This window comes from Rhinopithecus roxellana, chromosome 6, assembly GCF_007565055.1.
Source record: "Rhinopithecus roxellana isolate Shanxi Qingling chromosome 6, ASM756505v1, whole genome shotgun sequence".
Taxonomy (NCBI): domain Eukaryota; kingdom Metazoa; phylum Chordata; class Mammalia; order Primates; family Cercopithecidae; genus Rhinopithecus; species Rhinopithecus roxellana.
In genome coordinates this window covers 15,583,631-15,602,801 of record NC_044554.1, presented here as the reverse complement: position 1 = coordinate 15,602,801, position 19,171 = coordinate 15,583,631, and the positions used below count along the sequence as shown (strand labels likewise).

The window sequence follows — 19,171 nt, the reverse complement described above, 5'->3', positions numbered from 1 at the left end:
CTCCAGTGCCTGGCTTGGTGAGTTCCACCCCCACGGAGCCCAGCAAGGTAAGATTCACTGACTTGAAATTCTCACTGTTAGCACAGCAGTCTGAGGTCAAACTGGGATGCTCAAGCTTGGTGGGGGGAGGGGCATCCACCATTACTGAGGCTTGAGTAGGCGGTTTTCCCTTCACCATGTAAACAAAGTCACCCAGAAGTTTGAACTGGGTGCAGCCCACCATAGCTCAGCAAGGCCAATTGCCTCTCTAGATTCTTCCTCTCTGGGCAGGGCATCTCTGAGAAAAAGGCAGCAGCCCCCAGTCAGGGACTTACAGATAAAACCTCCATCTCCCTGGGACAGAGCTCCTAGGGGAAGGGGTGCTGTGGGTACAGCTCAAGTAGACTTAAACATCCCTGCCTGACAGCTCTGAAGAGAGCAGCGGTTCTCCCAGCACAGCATTTGAGCTCTGATAAGGGACAGACTGCCTCCTCAAGTGAAACCCTGACTCCTGTGTATCCTGATTGGGAGACCCCTCCCAGTAAGGGCTGACAGACACCTCATATGGGACAACTCCGCTGACATCTGGCGGTGCCCCTCTGGGATGAAGCTTCCAGAGGAAGGAACAGGCAGCAATCTTCGCTGTTCTGTAGCCTCTGTTGGTGATACCCAGGCAAACAGGGTCTGAAATGGACCTCCAGCAAACTCCAGCAGAGGGGCCTGACTGTCAAAAGGAAAACTAACAAACAGAAAGGAATAGTATCAATACCAGCAAAAAGGAGGTCCACTCATAAACCTCATCCAAAGGTCACCAGCATCAAAGACCAAAGGTAGATAAATCCACGAAGATGGGGAGAAACCAGCACAAAAAGGCTGAAAATTCCAAAAGCCAGAATGTCTCTTCTCCTCCAAAGGATCACAACTCCTCGACAGTAAGGGAACAAAATGGGATGGAGAATGAGTTTGGTGAATTGACAGAAGTAGGCTTCAGAAGGTAGGTAATAACAACCTCCTCCAAGCTAAAGGAGCATGTTCTAACCCAATGCAAGGAAGCTAAAAACCTTGAAAAAAGGTTAGATGAATTGCTAACTAGAATAACCAGTTTAGAGAAGAACATAAATGACCTGATGGTACTGAAAAACACAGCACAAGAACTTCGTGAAGCATACACAAGTATCAGTAGCCAAATTGATCAAGTGGAAAAAAGAATATCAGAGACTGAAGATCAAATCAATAAAGCGAGAAGACAACATTAGAGAAAAAAGAGTGAAAAGAAACAAACAAAGCCTCCAAGAAATATGGGACTATGTGAAAAGACCAAATCTACATTTGATTGGTGTATCTGAAAGTGACGGGGAGAATGGAACCAAGTTGGAAAACACTCTTCAGGATATTATCCAGGAGAACTTCCCCAACCTAGCAAGACAGGCCAACATTCAAATTCAGGAAATATAGAGAACACCACAAAGATATTCCTCAAGAAGAGCAACCCCAAGACACAATCGTCAGATTCACCAAGGTTGAAATGAAGGAAAAAATGTTAAGGGCAGACAGAGAGAAAGGTCAGGTTATCCACAAAGGGAAGCCCATCATACTAAGAGTGGATCTCTCTGCAGAAACTCTACAAGCCAGAAGAGAGTTGAGGCCAATATTCAACATTCATAAAGAAAAGAATTTTCAACTCAGAATTAGACATCCAGCCAAACTAAGCTTCATAAGCGAAGGAGAAATAAAATATTGAACAGACAAGCAAATGCTGAGAGATTTTGTCACCACCAGGCCTGCCTTACAAGAGCTCCTGAAGGAAGACTTACATGGAAAGGAACAACCAGTACCAGCCACTGCAAAAACATACCAAATTGTGAAGATCACTGATGCTATGGATAAACTGCATCAACTAACGGGCAAAATAACCATTTTGCATCATAATGACAGGATCAAATTCACACATAACAATATTAAACTTAAATGTAAATGGACTAAATGCCCCAGTTAAAAGTCACAGGCTAGCAAATTGGATGAAGAGTCAAGACCCATCTCACGTGCAAAGACATACATAGGCTCAAAATAAAGGGATGGAGGAATATTTACCAAGCAAACAGAAAGCACAAAAAAGAAGGGGCTGCAATCCTAGTCTCTGGTAAAACAGACTTTAAACCAACAAAGTTCAAAAGAGACAAAGACCGGCATTACATAATGGTAAAGGGATCAACGCAACAAGAAGAGCTAGCTATCCTAAATATATATGCACCCAATACAGGAGGACCCAGATTAATAAAGCAACTTCTTAGAGACCTACAAAGAGACTTAGACTTCCACACATTAATAGTGGAAGATTTTAATACCCCACTGTCAATATTAGATCAACGAGAATCAACGAGACAAAAAATTAACAAGGATATCCAGGACTTGAACTCACCTCTGGACCAAGCAGACCTAATAGACATCTACAGCTCTCTCCACCTCAAATCAACAGAATGTACATTCTTCTCAGCACCATATCACACCACATAGTTGGAAGTAAAGCACCCCTCAGCAAATGTAAAAGAACGGAAATCATAACAAACTGTCTCTCAGACCACAGTGCAATCAAATTAGAACTCAGGATTAAGAAACTCACTCAAAACCACACGACTACATGGAAACTGAACAACCTGCTCCTGAATGACTACTGGGTACATAACGAAATGAAGGCAGAAATAAAGATGTTCTTTGAAACCAATGAGAATAAAGACACAACATACCAGAATCTCTGGGACACATTTAAAGCAGTGTGTAGAGGGAAATTGATAGCACTAAATGCCCACAAGAGAAAGCAGGAAAGATCGAAAATCAACACCCTCACATCACAATTAAAAGAACCAGAGAAGCAAGAACAAACAAATTCAAAAGCTAGCAGAAAACAAGAAATAACTAAGATTGGAGCAGAACTGAAGGAGATAGAGACATGAAAAGCCCTTCAAAAAAATGAATGAATCCAGGAACTGGTTTTTTGAAAAGATCAACAAAATAGACCACTAGTGAGACTAATAAAGAAGAAAAAAGAGAAGGCTCAAATAGATGCAATAAAAAATGATAAGGGGATATCACCACTGATCCCACAGAAATACAAACTACCATCAGAGAATACTATCAACACCTCTATGCAAATAAACTAGAAAATCTAGAAGAAATGGATAAATTCCTGGACACATACACCCTTCCAAGACAAAACCAGGAAGAAGTCGAATCCCTGAATAGACCAATAACAAGTTCTGAAATTGAGGCAATAACTAATAGCCTACCAACCAAAAAAAGCCCAGGACCAGATGGATTCACAGCCGAATTCTAGAGGTACAAAGAGGAGCTGGTACCATTCCTTCTGAAACTATCCCAAACAATAGAAAAAAGAGGGAATCCCCCCAACTCAATTTATGAGGCCAGCATCATCCTGCTACCAAAACCTGGCAGAGACACCACAAAAAAAGAGAAAATTCCAGGCCAGTATTCCTGATGAATATCGATGCGAAAATCCTCAATAAAATACTGGCAAACCAAATCCAACAGCACATCAAAAAGTGTATCCACCAAGATCAAGTTGGCTTCATCCCTGGGATGCGAGGCTGGTTCAATACACAAGTCAATAAATGTAATCCATCACATAAACAGAAACAATGACAAAAATCCCAATATTATCTCAATAGATGCAGAAAAGGCCTTTGACAAAATTCAGTAGCCCTTCATGTTAAAAACTCAGTAACTAGGTATTGATGGAATGTGTCTCGAAATAATAAGAGCTATTTATGACAAACAATACAGCCAATATCATACTGAATGGGCAAAAGCTGGAAGCATTCCCTTTGAAAACAGGCACAAGATAAGGATGCCCTCTCTCACCTGTCTCTCTTATTCAACACAGTATTGGACGTTCTGGCCAGGGCAATCAAGCAAGAGAAAGAAATAAAGGGTATTCAATTAGGAAAAGAGGAAGTCAAATTGTCTCTGTTTGCAGATGACATGATTGTATATTTAGAAAACCCCATTATCTCAGTCCCAAATCTCCTTAAGCTGATAAGCAACTTCAGCAAAGTCTCAGGATACAAAATTAATGTACAAAAATCACAAGCATTCCTATAAACCAATAACAAACAGCCAATTCATGAGTGAATTCCCATTCACAATTGCTACAAAGAGAATCAAATACCTAGGAATCCAACTTACAAGGGATGTGAAGGACCTCTTCAAGGAGAACTACAAACCACTGCTCAACGAAATAAGAGAGGACGCAAACAAAGGGAAAAACATTCCATGCTCATAGTTAGGAAGAACCAGTATTGTGAAAATGGCCATACTACCCAAAGTAATTTATAGATTCAGTGCTATCCCCATCAAGCTACCATTGACTTTCTTCACAGAATTGGAAAAACTACTTTAAATTTCATATGGAACCAAAAAAGAGCCCACATAGCCAAGACAATCCTAAGCAAAAAGAACAAAGCTGGAGGCATCATGCTGCCTGACTTCAAACTATACTATAAGGCAACAGTAACAAAAACAACATGGTACTGGTACCAAAACAGATATACAGACCAATGGAACAGAATGGAGGCCTCAGAAATAACACCACACATCTACAACCAACTGATCTTTGACAAACCTGACAAATGCAATGGGGAAAGGATTCCCTATTTAATAAGTGGTGTTGGGAAAACTGGCTAGCCATAAGCAAAAAGCTGAATCTGGATCCCTTCCTTACACCTTATACAAAAACTAACTCAAGACTTAATGTTAAGACTTAAATGTTGGCCGGGCGCGGTGGCTCAAGCCTGTAATCCCAGCACTTTGGGAGGCCAAGACGGGCGGATCACGAGGTCAGGAGATCGAGACCATCCTGGCTAACACGGTGAAACCCCGTCTCTACTAAAAATACAAAAACTAGCCGGGCGAGGTGGCGGGCGCCTGTAGTCCCAGCTACTCGGGAGGCTGAGGCAGGAGAATGGCGTAAACCCGGGAGGCGAAGCTTGCAGTGAGCTGATATCTGGCCACTGCACTCCAGTCCGGGCGACAGAGCGAGACTCCGCCTCAAAAAAAAAAAAAAAAAAAAAAAAAAAAAAAAGACTTAAATGTTAAGACCTAAAACCATAAAAACCCTAGAAGAAAACCTAGGCAATGGCATTCAGGACATAAGTATGGGCAAAGACTTCAAGACTAAACACCAAAAGCAATGGCAACAAAAGCCAAAATTTACAAACGGGATCCAGTTAAACTAAAGAGATTCTGCACAGCAAAATAAACTATTATCAGAGTGAACAGGCAACCTACAGAATGGGAGAAAAATTTGCAATCTATCCATTTGACAAAGGGCTAATATCCAGAATCTACAAAGACCTTAAAGAAATTTACAAGAAAAAAACAACCCCATCAAAAAGTGGTCGAAGGATATGAACAGACAATTCACAAAAGAAGACATTTATGTGGCCAACAAACATATGAAAAAATGCTCATCATCACTGGTCTTCGGAGAAATGCAAATCAAAACCACATTGAGATAACAGCTCATGCCACTTAGAATGACGATCATTAAAAAGTCAGGAGAGCTATTTATGACAAACCCACAGCTAATATCATTCTGAATGGGCAAAAACTGGAAAAATTCCCTTTGAAAACTGGCACAAGACAGGGATGCCCTCTCTCACCACTCCTATTCAACATAGTGTTGGAAGTTCTGACTAGGGCAATCAGGCAAGAGAAAGAAATCAAGGGTATCCAGTTAGGAAAAGAAGAAGTCAAATTGTCCCTGTTTGCAGATGACATGATTGTATATTTAGAAAACCCCATCGTCTCAGCCCAAAATCTCCTTAAGCTGATAAGCAACTTCAGCAAAGTCTCAGGATACAAAATTAATGTTCAAAAATCACAAGCATTCTTATACACCAGTAACAGACAAGCAGAGAGCCAAATCAGGAATGAACTTCCATTCACAATTGCTTCAAAGAGAATAAAATACCTAGGAATCCAACTTACAAGGGATGTAAAGGACCTCTTCAAGGAGAACTACAAACCACTGCTCAGTGAAATCAAAGAGGACACAAACAAATGGAAGAACATACCATGCTCATGGATAGGAAGAATCAATATTGTGAAAATGGCCATACTGCCCAAGGTTATTTATAGATTCAATGCCATCCCCATCAAGCTACCAATGAGTTTCTTCACAGAATTGGAAAAAACTGCTTTAAAGTTCATATGGAACCAAAAAAGAGCCCGCATTGCCAAGACAATCCTAAGTCAAAAGGACAAAGCTGGAGGCGTCACGCTACCTGACTTCAAACTATACTACAAGGCTACAGTAACCAAAACAGCATGGTACTGGTACCAAAACAGAGCTATAGACCAATGGAACAGAACAGAGTCCTCAGAAATAATACCACACATCTACAGCCATCTGATCTTTGACAAACCTGAGAGAAACAAGAAATGGGGAAAGGATTCCCTATTTAATAAATGGTGCTGGGAAAATTGGCTAGCCATAAGTAGAAAGCTGAAACTGGATCCTTTCCTTACCCCTTATACGAAGATTAATTCAAGATGGATTAGAGACTTAAATGTTAGACCTAATACCATAAAAACCCTAGAAGAAAATCTAGGTAGTACCATTCAGGACATAGGCATGGGCAAGGACTTCATGTCTAAAACACCAAAAGCAACATCAGCAAAAGCCAAAATTGACAAATGGGATCTAATTAAACTAAAGAGCTTTTGCACAGCAAAAGAAACTACCATCAGAGTGAACAGGCAACCTACAGAATGGGAGAAAATTTTTGCAACCTACTCATCTGACAAAGGGCTAATATCCAGAATCTACAAAGAACTCAAACAAATATACAAGAAAAAAGCAAACAACCCCATCAAAAAGTGGGCAAAGGATATGAACAGACATTTCTCAAAAGAAGACATTCATACAGCCAACAGACACATGAAAAAATGCTCATCATCACTCGCCATCAGAGAAATGCAAATCAAAACCACAATGAGATACCATCTCACACCAGTTAGAATGGCAATCATTAAGAAGTCAGGAAACAACAGGTGTTGGAGAGGATGTGGAGAAATAGGAACGCTTTTACACTGTTGGTGGGATTGTAAACTAGTTCAACCATTATGGAAAACAGTATGGCAATTCCTCAAGGATCTAGAACTAGATGTACCATATGACCCAGCCATCCCACTACTGGGTATATACCCAAAGGATTATAAATTATTCTACTACAAAGACACATGCACACGTATGTTTATTGCAGCACTATTCACAATAGCAAAGACTTGGAATCAACCCAAATGTCCATCTGTGACAGACTGGATTAAGAAAATGTGGCACATATACACCATGGAATACTATGCAGCCATAAAAAAGGATGAGTTTGGGTCCTTTGTAGGGACATGGATGCAGCTGGAAACCATCATTCTTAGCAAATTATCACAAGAAGAGAAAACCAAACACCGCATGTTCTCACTCATAGGTGGGAACTGAACAATGAGATCACTTGGACTCGGGAAGGGGATCATCACACACTGGGGCCTATCATGGGGAGGGGGGAGGAGGGAGGGATTGCATTGGGGAGTTATACATGATATAAATGATGAATTGATGGGTGCTGACGAGTTGGTGGGTGCAGCACACCAACATGGCATAAGTATACATATGTAACAAACCTGCACGTTATGCACATGTACCCTAGAACTTAAAGTATAATTAAAAAAAAATTAATTGTACATTTCAAAAGAGCTAGGAGAGAATAATTTGATATTTTTAGTGTAAAGAAAAGTATTTAAAGTAATAAATATCCCAGTACTCTGATTTGAGTATAGGAATGTGTGAAATTATCACATGTGCCCCCAAAATGTTTATCCATTATATATCAATTAAAACATTTAAAAAGTAAAAAAAAAGCCGATTAAAATCTGAACCTCCAAGTTAAAACACAGTTTTAAAATTTTTATGGCACAAAGAATATGTAATGATCTCATCTAACACATATTTCTAATCCATTAAGTTTTATAAATAACTATTTAGATCCTTTGCAAGTATAGAAAATCATTAAACAATCTATTAATGTAAAGTAAGTAAGTGCTTTAGTTATCTTGATCGTTTTCTCTTTTTAAAAAAATTAAATTGACTATGTAAAATTTTATGTGGATTGAAAGAAAATATATTCTGTCCATGTATTCCAGCACGTATGTGTTTTCCTTTAAAAGTAGTCTCATTGTTATTCAAAATATTTGTTAGAAATAAAACATCACTATAGTTTCAATAAAAAAAAAAAAAGTCAGGAAACAACAGATGCTAGAGAGGCTGTGGAGAAATGGGAACGCTTTTACACTGTTGGTGGGAGTGTAAATTAGTGCAATCATTGTGGAAGACAGTGTGGTGATTCCTCAAGGATCTAGAACCGGAAATACCATTTGACCCAGCCATCCCATTACTGAGTATATACCCAAAGGATTACAAATCATTCTACTATAAAGACACATGCACATGTATGTTTATTGCAGCACTCTTCACAATAGCAAAGACTTGGAACCAACTCAAATGCCCATCAATGACAGACTGGATAAAGAAAATGTGGCACATATACACCATGGAATACTATGCAACCATAAAAAAGATGAGTTCATGTCTTTGTAGGGACATGGATGAAGCTGGAAACCATCATTCTCAGCAAACTAATACTAGAACAGAAAACCAAACACCGCATGTTCTCATAGGTGGGAGTTGAACAACGAAAGTACTCGGATACAGGGAGGGGAACATCACACACCGGTGCCTGTCGGAGTGGGGGAGGGATAGCATTAGGAGAAATACCTAATGTAGATGATGGTTTGATGTGCAGCAAACCACCATGCCACATGTATACCTACGTAACAAACCTGAGAGTATAATAAAAAAGATTTTAAAAAGTTTCAACTTGAAATAGTTCAGAAATAAAATACTTTTAATCATTAAGCAATATATAGTTGAGTTGTATATTACTTTAATAGTAAATGTTGCTTTTCAAAGTATATACTGAGTCAATGAAATGTGAGATCTTTTCTCTGATATTTTTGATTTGTTATATTGCTAATGTATGGTTGTTTATATAGCCAAGATCGTAACATTTCACCTTGAATTGCATAATCCAGCCTTCAGTGGGAGTCAGGTCGTGGGTCACTGCATATACCTCCCGTCCGTCATGACTGCCACAGAGCATCACACCATCAGGGGACTCACAGAATCTCTCTACTGTGCAATCATCATGGAATAGCCAGTGCTCATTCACTTAAAACAGAAAACAAAATTTTATGACAAATCTGTGACAAAAATACTTTGAGCAAATGTTCACTTTAAGCAATACATAGAATTATTTTAAGTAGAAACTGCTCATGTTGTATATACTCTATAGACAAAACATTAACGTAAACACATTGTTTCAGGAATGTAAATACTAGGAGGATTGAGATATATGGCCCTTTGTCTGATATTAGTACACACAACACCATAGATACTACTCTGCACATGAAAAAAAGTATATTGTATGCATTGTAAATGAAAATCAAAAGGAAATAACTAATTTTTTGACAGATATTTAGCTTTTTAGGTAGCATATAAAGGAGAGATAATTTTAATAACAGGATAGGGAAGAGAGTTCACTACTTCTACTCAAATTCTGAAAGTATTATCTGGGTAACTAAAAAGCTTGTAATAAATTTTTTTATAGCTTTATCAAGATATAATTGATATACAAAAATTACACACATTTAAAATATACATCTTGGCTGGGTATGGTGGCTCATGCCCGTAATGCCAGCACTTTGAAATGCTGAAGTGGGAGGATCGCTTAAGGCCAGCCTGGGCAACATAGCAAGATCCTGACTGCTAAAAAAAAAAATTAGCTGGTGTGGCAGTTCACGCCCATAGTCTCAGCTACTCAGGAGGCTGCTTGAGTCCAGGAGTTTAAGGCTGCAGTAATTTGTGATTGTGTCACTGCACTCCAGCCTGGGCAGCAGAGTGAGACCCTGTCTCTAAAAAATTTGTTTTAAAAAATGAAATATACATCTTGATGACTTTGGAAATATGCACACCCTATGATACTGTCACCATAAGCAGGGTACAAAATTGATCCATCACTTCCAAAAATTTCCTTGTATTCTTTTGTGTGTGTGTGTTTTTGTTGTTGGGGGGTTGCTGTTTAGAACACCTGACAAGAGACATACCCTCTTAACATATTTTCAGTGCACAATATCATCCTGTCAACCATAGACACTATGTCGTACAACAGATCTCTAGAACTTATTTCTTTTGCATGACAGAAACTTTATAGCTATTGAAAAAGTATTCCTCATTTCCCCTTTCCCCAGATCCTGGCAACCACCGTATTTAATTAGATAAACAAATGATTTTTGAGTTTAAGAAATGAGTTTATAACAAATGAGTTTATAACAAACTTGTTATAAAGGCTAATTTTAAGTCCTAAAATGTGAAGCTGTATATAATTCGGTCAAAAGTAAAATAAAATATTATTAAAGAGATTGTTTAAGAAATTAGGATTCCAAGATAATACTGTTATAAATTTACCTTCGTAATGTTCTTAATATTTGATTATTTAGGTATGGATATTCAAGTATTCTGGATAAATATTTCTTTTAATAAGTCTTGACTCCTAAACCTGATTAACAGTTAACACTTTGAGGAAATGTACTCAGCAAAATACTACTGAAGGAATAGATTTGGAAGAGTCTAAAGAAAACCTAAGTAGTAAGACTATGAATTGATTAATGCAGAGTACATCTTATGTGTTGATCCTCTCTCTCTCTCTCAACCCCTTCCTCCACAACCCTCACAGTTCCTTTTCTCTTCTGGAAGAGGTGATTTTACATTAATTTTATCCCAGAAAAGTTAGAAATTAAACATATCCATAATATATGTTGCATCTCATTCACAACATGCTTTGATTTTATAGGTCCAATTCTTTTCTAAAAGTTTTCTGGCTAGTCCCAGTATTTCCAGGGAAGCTGAACAGGTGCAGCCTGGAGGCTTGGAGCCACTGTGGAAGCAGCATAGTTGATGCCTCAGAGGATCCAGAGAAAAGACCAAATAACTATAATTCAGCCTTCACCCATATTGTGTCTTTTTGATTTTGTCTGAGCATATATGCCTGCACAACAAGCAGCTTATCTCTGGGATTCAAATAGTGATTGCAATGCCATTATCTATTTTTCTACTGTGAGGGATTTGGAGCCACATTTAGTCCTACATCACAGATACAGGACTCAAGAGTCAAAGTGCACAGAAATTTGAATTCCAATAAGAATATTCTGAGCTAGTTTATTCTGGGGTACATACTTCATTTTATGCTAGAACTCTGCAATCTTGATGAAAGAGGGCTTGCATTGCTCAACTAACTCACCTGTGTCTCCTGCAGTATTAGTAACTACTTCTGTATGTACACGTTAGTTTCTAGGAACTTCATTTTTGCAAGACAGACAGGAGCTAGAAAATTTGTTTCTTCAATTGTATATCGCTAATTAAACATAAAATCAAATCAGCATTTTAGGTACTTGAATAATCTGTGCTTTTATTCATATGGAAGCAGTGTTTGAACTATTCTGATTGTAAACTCATTTATGTAAACCATTATACAGGAAAAAATAAATGAGTAATGAAGCAATGTTCTGAACTAGATCTATGTAAGCAAATTTCAATACCTTCTTAAGAGAATATGACACTTAGTAGTGGTGAAGGACATTTTAAGCTTTTTCTGTTTACAAGTTTTTTTTTCTTTTTTTTTTAAAAACAAGAGTGTTTCAAAGTAAATATTTGCTGTTATGTTATGCCACATGATGTACTAATGAATTAGTGAAATTAACCTAAATATTCAGTATTATTGAGTATATAGCTACTAAAATTTTATATTCAAAGATATCTAAGGATATGAGAAAGTGAGAAGGATTTAATTATAAAAAAAAAGCTATGACATATATAATTTAAGACTATAATTTTGTTAAAAATATGTTTATGTAAATGCACTCAAAAAAGTTCTCTAAGAATATATGCCAAAATATTGACAATGGTTATCCCCTGAGTGATTTTTATTTTCATCCTTATGATTTTATGTATTTTCTCAGTTTCACATTTTGAACATGTATACTTTTACAATAAAATATTAACTAAAATTAAAAATTTTTAAATTCCTCAAGTTTTGATTTTTTTCCAGGACATGCTGTTCCTCTGGAAGATTCTTATCAGTCTTATTATTGTTAAAGTGACTGTCCTTTCCATGCAAGATGCTAGGGGCTGAGCTGGGTGTGACAGAGTTCCACCGTCTGAATCAATACTGTCATAATAGTATATCTATCTTTACTGTTTAGATACATGTTAGTATGAGATACATAATGAATATCACTGCTTTATCTGAAGATACCATGTTTCATGTAGTATAACCAAATACATGGCATGGCAAAGATACGTACTTAATACAAGACACCACTTTTTATAAAGATGACCAGAATAGTGTCATGAAATGAAAACATTAAAAATGAGAGGATAGGCCGGGCGTGGTGGCTCACACCTGTAATCTCAGCACTTTGGGAGGCCGAGATGGCCAGATCACCTGAGGCTGGGAGTTCGAGACCAGCCTCGCCAACGTGGTGAAACACTATCTCTACAAAAATTACAAAATTAGCTGGGCATGGTGGCGCATGCCTGTAATCCCAGCTAGTCTGGAGGCTGAGGCAGGAGAATTGCTTGCACCTGGGAGGCAGAGGTTGCAGTGAGCCGGGATTGTGCCATTGCACTCCAGCCTAGGCAAAATAATGAAAGTGTCTTTAAAAAAAAAAGAGAGGAGTAGAAAGAGGTCCTTCCTGCTTCACCAGTATCATTGAAAACCCCTATGGGGAATGAAGGGTAACAAGCAAGACCTGGGACATGACCTAAGACATGAAATGCCATTACAAATGTATCTGCCCTGTAGCAAAACAAAATACTTGTCTTCAGATATTAAAACAAATGACTGGGAAATGTCATTTGTTGGGTAGAAGATTTGGGTAGAAATCTTTGGCTTTCTACCCAAAATAGAAAACAGGAAACACTGAAAATTTTCTAAGAAAAGAAAATCATCCTGTTAATAAAATTATAGATTGCTATATATAAAAACACACTAGCTGGCTTGAATGAAAGAAAAGATTTAGTTAAAATGCCAACCAGGAAAGCTGAGAGGAACAAAAGGATGACACCCTTTTCAGTGTTTCTGCACACTGGAACATCTGAAAAGGTTCTACACTTTGCTCTTTTGAAAAGACCCAAATCCAAACCACTGCATTTCCACTGGGCTTTTTATTTAGCACTGTGCATAATTTACCTGAAGTTTTGTCTTCCATAAACATGTCAAAGGCAATCCTCCCAACAGGGCCGGCATCTGCAGGGGAGCGCTCGTGCTGGGGCACTGGGGCGCTGCTGAAGGTGTCCAGCATAACGGTCCTTTGGTCAGCAGAGCCTGAGATGAGGACATTGTCAATGGCCCAGTCGTTCTGATCCAGGCCGTCATGTCTTGGCTGCCACCAGCGGAAGCGAGTGGCAATCTCTTTAGCATCAGGAGGGAGAAGGATATTCACAAATCTATAGGAAAATGATGGGGAAGGGTGTGGGAAAGAACCCTTGTCAAATATCTCCTGTGAGTAAAAGATTTACAACCAGCCATAAGATACTATATGTCACATGGTGGGTGAGGGAGGGACATTAGCTAAAATAATTTTCAAAAACCGCAATTAACTGGCTTAATTTTATGAAGTCTCAGTAGTCACTAAATTGAGGGAAATAGAATGTGAACAGATTCAAGTATCCTGGAACTACCAATTGGTTCTGTCTGTGGGCAGGCTTTAGATGGACTGCAGAGTTTTTTGCATACCTGGTTGGTATCTGTAGGCCTAGAGTATACACACTTTGGTAGACATAAGCCAAAATGCTGACTTTTTTCTGTTACCTAGTGTTTGGCTTCTTCTGCTTCCTTCCCTGGCACCTTGTTTTTACTGTTTCCATGAGTGCTGGCAAGTGACTTGGGGTATGGACACTGGATTGTGGGAGAACATTTGGGCTGTCAGCCTGAGGGTACTAGGTCCATTATCAGTTGTCTATGGTGCAGACACTGACGTTGTTTATATGCTTTGTTGAAAATATTTAAAATTCTATATATTCATAGAAAGAGTCATGTGAGAACCATGGGCTAGCAGGCCCAGCATGCTATCTATCCCTGTCTCATCAGGGACAGACATGGAAAAATGTGGCTCCATGCTCCAACAGGAAACTGAATTAGCTAGAAATGAGGTCTAAAATGCCCCTTAATCACAATTACACAGGAAACCTCTTGAATATCAACCTCTTGATTTATATTCATAACTCATAAAATCTGTGAGGGAAGATAACGTCCTTAGATTTGCCATCCTTCTCACAAAGTATCTTTTTTTTATTTCCCCCTGAGACAGAGATCTCACTCTGTTGCCCAGGCTGGAGTGCAATGGTGCAATCTCGGCTCACTGCAACCTCTGCCTCCTGGGTTCAAGCAATTCTCCTGCCTCAGCCTCCCGAGTAGCTGGGGTTACAGGCGCACATGCCACCACGCCTGGCTAATTTTTGTATTTTTAGTAGAGACGGGGTTTCACCATGTTGGCCAGGCTGGTTTCGAACTCCTGACCTCAGGTGATTGACCCAACTCGGCCTCCCAAAGTGCTGGGATTACAGGCATGAGCCACCATGCCCAGCCAGTATCATTTTTTTTTTTAATCTTTGCTAATCTACCTCCCTTTAACCTCAAGGGATACCTCTTAGTGTTTGCAAAGTTCCAAGGCAAGGCAACCAGTCCAAGTTCATCCCACGAAGCCCTTTAAACTGAGGGCTGCAGTGACAGTTGTTTTAATTCTTGCCTTTCACATTAAGGAGGTTTCATTATATTAGTTTTGTTTATACAGTATATCTTTGTTGATTTTATTTTTCCTTCCTTTTTTTTTCTGTCTTCCTTGAGGTACAGTGGCCAGAACAGTAGGTAGTACTCCAGATGGAGGCCAACCAAGATTCATTCACAGGTAGGATGCTTTTAGTTGGATTTCTACAACTTGAATTTTAAATACTTTTTTCTATTATGCCATCATTCTATGCACCCTTTGGGCCATGATAGCTCAATAGATCTTAGTCTTAAGGAAGAACAGTGTAGACTAGAAAGTATGAAACTTAGACCCTCACCTGTGCGGGTACTGGCATCTGGGAGACATCACCCTTTAGGCAGAGTCTTTTCCAAAGTCTATTTCCTCATTTTTGTCAATTTTGAAGCTCATTTGTCCTCCCCTGCACCTTTTTTTTTCTTTTTTGGTATGCTTATCTTGTGAGATGTTCCTAAAATTTACCTCTATTGGTTTGGCATGTTTAATTACATACTATCCAAAATCTGTCAGTTTCTGGAGGGGATACACAATCCCACTTCTTCACCCAGAGCAATTATCTTTTACCTCTAGTTTTTCTTTCCTATTTCTAAATTAGTTTTTATTTTCTCTGATAAATCTTTGACCACATTTTAAAAGTCTCTGGAATGGAAATTTACCTAAGGCTACTTGAAAGTCTAAATAAATTATGACCACTGTTCCTACCTCAATTTGTTTCCCCTTCAGAGAACTAAAGTAGATTAGACAGTTATGTTTTTACCCTACAGAAACATAACTCTCTTCTCCTTGTATGTTATGCTGCTTAAGTGTTCAGGAACTCATACTTGAGGTTTTTATAAATTCCTCCATCAAGATGAAGAAAGCAGTTTACTTGGCTTGTCTGTTATCTCCTACTAATAGTTGAGCACAGGGTACTCTGTACCACTTAGCTTCTAGTTGGATTCCTTTATTGGCGTCCAACTTTAATGCAAGTGGAAGATTTAAAAGTTTTTGCTTGTGGCAAAAACTACTGGTATTTCCTCAATGGCCATTCTCCCTTTCTTCCTTCCTAATAGGAGCCTGTCTTTTTATCCAGGTGACTGGTTGCCCAGAATAAAGACAGCATGTCCAGCCTTCCTTGCATCTGAGGGTGGCTATGTGGCTAAACTCTATAGCTAATGGAATATAAAAGGAAGTATGTGCAGCTGTTAGGAAATGTCCTTGAAGAGAGAGCACACCCTTCTCGCCTCAACCTCCTTCCTATAGACTGTAAAGTTGGGGAGCTAGTGGCCCTTTTGGACCACGAGATGAAATTCACATGCTGAGTGGGGCAGAACAATAAGACAGGAGGAACCTGGGTCACTGCTGCTTGTGGAGCCACTATAGCAGTCCTGGAGTAGTTTTTTTTTTGGGATGTAATTTACATAGGAGAGAGAGAAAAACTTGTTATTTTGTGTTTCCTGCCATTGATAGCTGAACCTATTCTTAACTGATATATTGAATTTAAATGATCATTTATAAGATTCTTTTTATTTTACTCAAATTTTAGCCCATATCTGGCTTGCCATGCATTAAAGGATTATGTTTCTTTCTTTTTTTTTTTTTTTTAAAGATGGGGGTCTTACTCTGTCACCCAGGCTAGAGTGTAGTGCCACAATCATAGCTTACTGCAGCCTCAAACTCCTAGGCTCAAGCAATCCTCCTGCCTCAGCCTCCTGAGTGGCTGGGACTATAGGCACATGCCACCACACCCAGGAAATTTTTTTTTTTCTTTTTGGGAAAGGTGTCTTGCTTTGCTGCCCAGGCTGGTCTTGAACTCCTGGCTTCAAGTGATCCTCCTGCCTTGGCTTCCCAAAGTTCTGGGATTACAGGTGTGAGACACCATGCCCAGCATGTGTTTCCTGTCTGGGTTCTATTTATTTCCTCTTCTCTTCGGCCTCCCCTTGGACCCTGCCTTTCTCTGTCTCTTTCTCATTCTTTCTCTCTTCTCTTTTCTTACCCTCGTCCTCCTCCTACTTTACTGAATATGCTATTTTCCTTCTTAACAAGTCTTTGACATTTCTAATTGGTCATATTCATTGCATTTGGCCCTTCAATAATTTTTTTAAATGACCCATACGTTGTGTTTAGTCAAGGATTTTAAGTAAGGAGTTTAAAAATAATCTCTAGGCTTCTTAAGGATATTTACATTTTATTGGGTTTCTTTGCTTTCCAGTCCAAAATTCTCTAAAAACGGAGTGAAAAATAAATAAATATTTATATTTATTTATAAAAATTATAAATAAATATTTATTTTTCTGTTTCCATTTTCCCAAAGCATTGCTGAAATTAATTATAATATACTAGTTAATTTCTGTGGGTTTTTCCACTGGGTTTATTCACCATTGACATTGTGGTAGAATATTTCATTTTATTCTGGGATGTGAAAACTAGTTGTTCTTAAAAACCCAAACCAGCTATTTATCCAGCTCAGAAACCCTTCTTCATTTCAGTCTCAGAGGCATCCTCTACTGAGGCATAAGTCTGAGGTCCCCCTCAGTCTCCTGTGATTGATTGCTGGTAGCAATCTTTGCTCAACGTACTCGTTATTAGATATTAAATCAAATACAAACCCGGGCTTACTGTACTGGTCATAGAAAATCTCCATGAGCAGGTTCCAGGTAATGCCTCCATTGACAGAATATTCCAAGAGAACACCTTGGTTACGGTTGTTTGGTGTAATCAGGCACCCATACATGAAGTAAAATTGGATGAACTCAGCATTAGTGAGGTTTAGATCCACAGTGACTAATAATCGACTACAACCCTAAGAAAAAGAAGTAAAATGAAAAAAACAAAACAAAACAAAAAAACAGTGATAAGGAATCTCAGTTGCAGGTTACAGATTTTCTATGGATTTTTTTTTTTTTTTTTTTTTTTGAGACAGGGTCTTGCTTTGTCACCTAGGCTGGAGTGCAGTGGCACCATCACAGCTCACTGCAGCCTTGACCTTCTGGGTTCTAGCGATCCTCCCACCTCAGCCTCCCAGGTGGCTGGGACTACAGGTGCATGCCTCCATGTCTAGCTAATTTTTTGTAGAGACAGGGTTTCGTCATGTTGTCCAGGCTGGTCTTGAACTCCTGGGCTCAAATGATCTGCCTGCCTCGGCCTCCCAAAGTGCTGGTATTTCCTTTCTTTTAATATTTACTTTGTAATACAAACCACATAGTATTGTAGCACTGATTTTCTTACCCTGTTTCTTACTATGCTGGCTCTTAGTATTTTGCCTAGTACACAGTAGGTACCCAGCACATGTTTGCTGAACTTTGAAATTTCAGCATTCAAGACTTATTTACAGAGAACAACGTATTCCAAGATGATTTTCTCTTTTTATTTTTCCTTTTTTAATATGAAAGTTTATTTGCGCCAAGGTTGAGTACTGCAGCCCAGGACACATTTCCAAGTTGTCTTGGCTGTTTTTTATTTTTCATAAGCAAGATGAGAGCTGGAACTAAGATAACTGTCCTTTATTTTTATTAAACTATCTCTAGTTATTTTCAGACATTTATTAGATTTTTAAAAATGAATCAACCACTAAGAAAATAGCATGCTGAGATGACTATTTTATTATTATTGTTATTTAATTTTTTGAGACGGAGTCTGGCTGGAGTATAGTGGTGCAATCTTGGTTCACTGCAACCTCCATCTCCTGGGTTCAAGTGATTCTCTTGCCTCAGCCTCCCAAGTAGCTGGGACCACAGATATGTGCTACCATACCCGGCTGATTTTTGTATTTTTAATGGAGATGGGGTTTCACAGTGTTGGCCAGGCTGGTCTTGAACTCCTGACCTCAGGTGATCTGCCCACCTCGGCCTCCCAAAGTGTTGGGATTACAGGCGTGAGCCACTGTGCCTGTAAGTAGATGACTATTTTAATATGAAATTTAAAAATAGCCACATCTGGAAATTTTATAATTATAGAGATAATCTCTAATTATTGTAATGTTTTAAATTTAACATAATTTAATGGCATCTGTATTAATTTCTTAATGTTGATATGTGGATTTTTTTTAGTTGAACATATGTGAAAAACTACTTTTAGTTCTAAGTGAGAAAAAGTATCCTGAACACTGCGTTCTTTGTCAGTGTTGATGATTATAAAAAGCCTATATGCTATATGTCGTCTTGTTACTCGAGCTAAAATGTTGAATATAAATAATACACTTCATTGGCACAAATGTAAACTCTAAGGTAGGGCATGCTAAGGAAATAAAGAGCTGGCAGTATATTTG

The 19,171-nt window shown here is 38.6% G+C and overlaps 1 protein-coding gene across 1 annotated transcript in view; it reads right to left on the bottom strand.

Annotated features, from left to right (window-relative positions):
* The window catches only part of RELN (reelin), a 521,571-nt gene that overhangs the window by 32,911 nt on the left and 469,489 nt on the right, over positions 1-19,171 (bottom strand). The window contains exons 49-51 of the mRNA XM_030933242.1: positions 17,514-17,707; positions 13,353-13,609; positions 9,120-9,274 (exon numbers count right to left, since the gene is read on the bottom strand). Of these exons, the coding sequence (XP_030789102.1) occupies positions 9,120-9,274; positions 13,353-13,609; positions 17,514-17,707 (606 nt within the window). The remainder of the gene's footprint in view (positions 1-9,119; positions 9,275-13,352; positions 13,610-17,513; positions 17,708-19,171) is intronic.